At 44.7% G+C, this 5,099-nt stretch overlaps 1 protein-coding gene across 13 annotated transcripts in view; it reads left to right on the forward strand.

Moving 5' to 3' along the window:
* Window positions 1-4,392, forward strand: part of Bcl11a (BCL11 transcription factor A) — a 99,924-nt gene extending 95,532 nt beyond the window's left edge. For 7 of the 13 annotated variants that reach the window (XM_015993648.3, XM_006974785.4, XM_006974786.4 and 4 more), the window contains exon 5: window positions 3,885-4,392. In XM_015993648.3, coding sequence (XP_015849134.1) covers window positions 3,885-3,986 — 102 coding nt within the window. In that variant the 3' untranslated portion in view covers window positions 3,987-4,392. Of the gene's footprint in view, window positions 234-3,884 lie in introns of those variants that run through there. The other 6 variants (XM_076546126.1, XM_076546124.1, XM_015993646.3 and 3 more) reach the window with 3 other exon arrangements.
* The last annotated feature ends 707 nt before the right edge of the window (window positions 4,393-5,099 follow it).

Consider the following 5,099-nt stretch of genomic DNA (forward strand, 5'->3'; position numbering starts at 1 on the left):
AATAAGACGAGGGGAGGCAAAAGATAGGACGAGAAAAAACCGGCAACCAAAGGTGGCCAGACCAAGCCGAGCCTCTGGAAGCCACTGTTGGGCTCCTAAGACGCATCATGGTTTGCCTTGGGATTCTGAAACCCTATGGTCTGTACACGCCACGGACTGTCTTATATATATGTACGTATATATAAACATGTACATGCATATATACATACATACATATATATATATATATATATATGTAAAAGGTTCTACCTTGCTGGTGGCAAATAAGGGTAGGTAACCCTTCAGTTAATTATTCTTTCATGTTTTGCAATGGCTTGAAAGGCAGGTTAGGTCTGTTTTAAAATTCCTTTCCTTAGAAATCTGTGTTGTCGGTTTTCCAACTACTGCATGTTGCAGCATCGGTTTGCTTTATCAGAGCACGTGCCTCCGTGGTACTGTCTCCCTGTCCCCAGTGTAGATGAATGGATCCCACAGTGTTCTGAGTTTTGTAAAACCCGAACAAAAGCTGTTCTGTTGTCTTCTCGTGGTAGCATTTTTGTTGCATAGTTCTTCTCTCCCGGTGATGTGAAGTGGTCCTTCCATGTAATGCCTGTATACGAGGCCAGAAGAGTTTTCTCTTTTTAAGTAGGGAGAAAGTAAGGCATTTGGCTTTTATTTTTATATTTTTAAGCCAGTCTGGGTGGGAAAGGGGACTTCACTGAGAACAGTTTGAAGGATTATCGCACAGGTGTTGAAATGGGATGGGGATCAAGCACCTTGGAGAAACATGTTTGTAGTAAACTAAGGAAAGATATCTATGTTTTCTGGGTACCAAACTGATTCCAGAACAAATAGAAATATTTCCCTGTGCCTTGTCAGCTGTAAACGGTGGTGACTTTTGCTTCACCATATGAAGTTCCCGTACAGCTTCTGTGTGTCCCGATTGTGCTTCCAAGGGGAGCTCAGAGTCCAGCTGTGTAGATGTTAGACACAGTGCTTATTTAATTCCTCACTATATGATGCTCTTAGTGTAATTAGATTTTTGCATCCTGACAGAGAGAATTAATGGTGGGTACAGTATCCTTATAGGTTGAGATATCTTAAATCAAGCTGGGAATGGGGAGGTGCAAATATCTGGTGATAAATCACAGATTATGTTTGATTTACATGGTCCCAAAGTTAAATAAATTTGTTGGGAGACAGCTTCTTCAGGTTGCTTCCTCTTGTGACTTACTACAACCCTCTGATAAAATATTATTTCTGGAGCTTTGTGAGCAATGGGGGCATGAAAACCTGGACACCAAGAATAGAACTTCTACGTGACATTTTCTATCCTGAACCCAAACATCTTAAATTGTACTAGAAAGGAATCTCAAAAGCAAAATTTCCCACCATGTAACATGAATTACTGATAGATTTTTAAATGAAGAAGTACCCAGATTGTCCGTTATCATCGAGAATTCAGAGTTAAGTTTTTGTAAGTCTTGACATACCAGTAGAATGTTCTTTATGTACATTTATGTCCTGATGCCTAGGGTGTTCCAAAGGGAATAAAAACAAGACAGAAAAAGCCCTCCATTTGAGAAAAACGTAATAAGCAGGAATACAGCCAATGCTATTATTGCAAATTTTAGCCCCTAAGTGCTTCCAGTGTGACTGTATCCTTCCTGGGATCATTTGCTCTCCTCTTGTTTACAATCTTCAGAAAGACTGAACCTGACACATTTTAAAGGACGCTAAGAAGTGGGGTGAACATGCTGCTTCTTGTGTACCAGCTGTGCAGGAAGTGCGAAGTAGTTGTCCCCCCTCCCCCCAAGGCATTCTGTGGCTAGAACTGTTTATTTCGATCTCACTTTTGTGTATGCGATAAGTTCATGTTGTATATATTCATAATGGTTGAAGTGACAGAAGAAGGGATGAGCTAGAGAACACTTCGACTGGAAAAATCAGGAAACAAGGTGGCTCCTTCACAGGCACTGGGAGTTGGCTGAAAGACACCAAGATTATTTGGAACCCTCCCCAAAAGAAATTGAGAAGCCCCTGGGCTGGCCTTGCCCACGTCCTATTTTACTCCGAGAGCTAGGGAGGAAATACCGTGTTTTCTGGTTTTGCACTCCTTTCCACACACAAGCATGGTTGCTGATGGCTGTGATCCACCACGGAATGGTCACTCAGTGTCCCCAGCCTAGTGTGTTCAGGAATTTTTAAACAGTTGTGGGAATTTTGCTGCGATTGACAGTGTTCTTTCAACCTACTTGGGAAATCAGTTTTTGAGAGAGCACTAACTTTGAAAAAGCATGATCTCCACTTAGCGAATCTTCCTAAGCATTGCCTGAGGCTTTCCCAGAGCTTTTTTGTTTTTTGTTTTTTTTTTAAAGAAACGGACACTAGAAAACATAGGCTGTGTTCCAGGACTTGCTACCCCTACAGACGGTAGACATGGCTGCTTGGCCATTCACACTGGCTTTTCTGCATCTCATTATCCTGCTAGCCCACTGTTTCATTGACTGGAGCACACGGCCAGGGAGTCAGTCTTTGGGGAAGGAGTCTGGCCTGCTTCTAATTCCCTGTGTCATCTGTCATGGGAGCAGCCGATCCCACCCTCCCTCCCGAACGGGAAAAGGAGCCAGTACAGTTCACAAGGGTCATTGTACTTAAGTGACCAAACTTGGCTGAACACAACTCAATGATTGATCCAAATACTGTCTTTCTTTTCTGTCACATGGCAAAAACTATGGGAGGAAGGCACATGAATCTACCAGATCTCTCATAGAGACAATGAAAAAAAGGCAAATTCTACAGTTTCTCCTAAGCAAGAGCCCCCAGATCCCTAGAGGGCTGGCGCGCTTTTAAACAAACCAGGAATATGGTATTTGCCTATGATGTACTTGTCTACTAGGGCTTTACATACAAGTCGTGGGTCAGACAAAGGGCTTTGCAGGGCATCTGCTTAAAAGGCCTCCAGGGCAGTGCTAGCGTGTGCCAGGGACAGGGTCCCCAGGGTCCACCTGGTCACAGCAGGCCCCTCAGTCCAGGTCTCCACTGCTCAGGGGGGGATGTGGGAACACAGCTGAGCTCCAGACCCCAGGCCTCCTGCCTCATGGAGTCAGGGGAGAGGAGGCCCCAGGCCCCTGCTTCAGGTCACCATGGCAACGAGGCCTGGAATGCCACAGTACTAGCCTTCCTCCCAGCACATCTGGACTCTGAGTTCTGTTGCTTCAAGGCAATGCCCACAGAAGGGGGGACCTGGGGGACATCACCATTTCCTCCCTTCACCGTTGCCTTTCCCAGGACCAAAAAACAAAAAAACAAAGCAAAGCAAAAAAACCAAAACCCTCAAATAAACAAAAAACCTTGCATGTTTGAAAGAAACTACAGGCAGTTTGGGTGCAATTTGAGGGCAACTTTTTTGGGTTCTGGCTTTCTCTTCAGAGATTTGTTCACCTCTTGTAAATCGCTGGCTGCTTTGACGTTGAACTGGATGACATTTCATGTTTTCGTTGAGCTGCTTTTACATCAGTTTTGGTTTTTGTTTCTTTATAATTTTATTATCATTTTAAGAAGCTGTCTCCCTACCCTTGCCCCTCTCCCCCATCCTTGACCAAAGGACTGTCTGCTGCCAAGCTTCCTCAGTCACAAGGAGGAGTGTTTCTGCCCAGGTGTGTCCCACGTGGAGTAGGCCTTCCACGTGGTGGAGTAGGGAGTCTGGGTCCTTTGGGGGGAGGTGTGGGAGACCCCAGAGGTGGACATGTCCAGGGAGGGAGATGACGCTAGAGACCATGCCAGTGGCTCGACCTGTGGTTGACTTAAGTCTTAATTGTGAAAAGCTAGCAAGACAACAGAAAATCACCAGGCCAAGTCACACCTGTACTTTTTTCCTTCCTCTGTCTCCAACCTCTTTCCAGGTTCTTCACACACCCCCATTCGGCGTAGTGCCCAGAGAGCTCAAGATGTGTGGCAGTTTTCGGATGGAAGCTCAAGAGCCCTTAAGTTCTGAGAAACTTTGAAACCCCCAGGGGCGGGGTGGACATGTGTCGCCCAGCCGATGTCAGCGTGACTCGTCATCCTGCTAGTTTGTGATGTCCTCTGACAGTAACCCTCCAAGAAGCCGTTGTGCGAAGACAAGAGTCCCGCCGAGTCCCTCCAGCCCGGGCCTGCAGTGCCATTTTATTTATATTTTTTAATAAAAAGTGAAAACAAAAAAACAGACCCCCATTGGAACAGTGAACCCGTCCCATTTAGAGGGCCCTCCGACTGTCGCTGTCCGAGCGACGGCCGACCCTTTTCAGACCAGCCAACCTACTACCCGTGTTGTGGAAATGAGCATGAGCCCCGAACCCCCTGTTTCTATACATTCTATGTTGTCTTTTAAAAGGTGTGCTTAACATTGACATAATAAATGTTGGAGCTTTAGGCGGCGTGCGCTTGTTCTTTAATTTTTAATGTTTGCCAGGCAACGTGGCTGGCTGCTTTGGCTTAGTGTTTGTGTACCTGTTTCCTGCAGAAGCCCACGGGGTGGGCAGGAGGACCAGACTCCAGGGATGGGCATGACATGTAGGAGAGGAAATAGGCTTTCACTTATCAGATGGCATACATTTTCAAAGAGAATCAAAATGCAAAACTAGGGAATAAATCATAGCAATATCATAATTAATGTAGTAGTATTCCTGTTTATTAATGCTGACGTGTGGTTTTCCTGTCTGACTTATAATTTGCATACCATTAAATAATGCATAAATATGGCACACTGAATCCTCTTTTTCAAATATATGCTTTTGGTGACTACATGTAGGAGCTGAATTTGTTAATTTAGTTCAAGAAAGATCGCATCGCCAGCTGGGTGGTAAATGTCAGTAGTTGCTTATGAAATATTCCGTTAGGATTCCAAACTTGCAGTGAATAGGTCTTAATGCAGACAAATAAACATGAAACTGCCTAATATTTACATCAGAGTATTTGGTAAAGATGTTAGCAAGGGGAAGGCATCACTGGAGGAAGGAGGTAGCCATCAGAACAGAACATTGCAACCATGAGAGCCTTACATCTTGAATATCAGTGACACTAGTGAGCTCTACAGATAGGTGCTAAATTCACCAAGAACTTCTCTCAGGTCGGTATTT

Source organism: Peromyscus maniculatus, chromosome 10 (genome assembly GCF_049852395.1).
Source record: "Peromyscus maniculatus bairdii isolate BWxNUB_F1_BW_parent chromosome 10, HU_Pman_BW_mat_3.1, whole genome shotgun sequence".
NCBI lineage: Eukaryota > Metazoa > Chordata > Mammalia > Rodentia > Cricetidae > Peromyscus > Peromyscus maniculatus.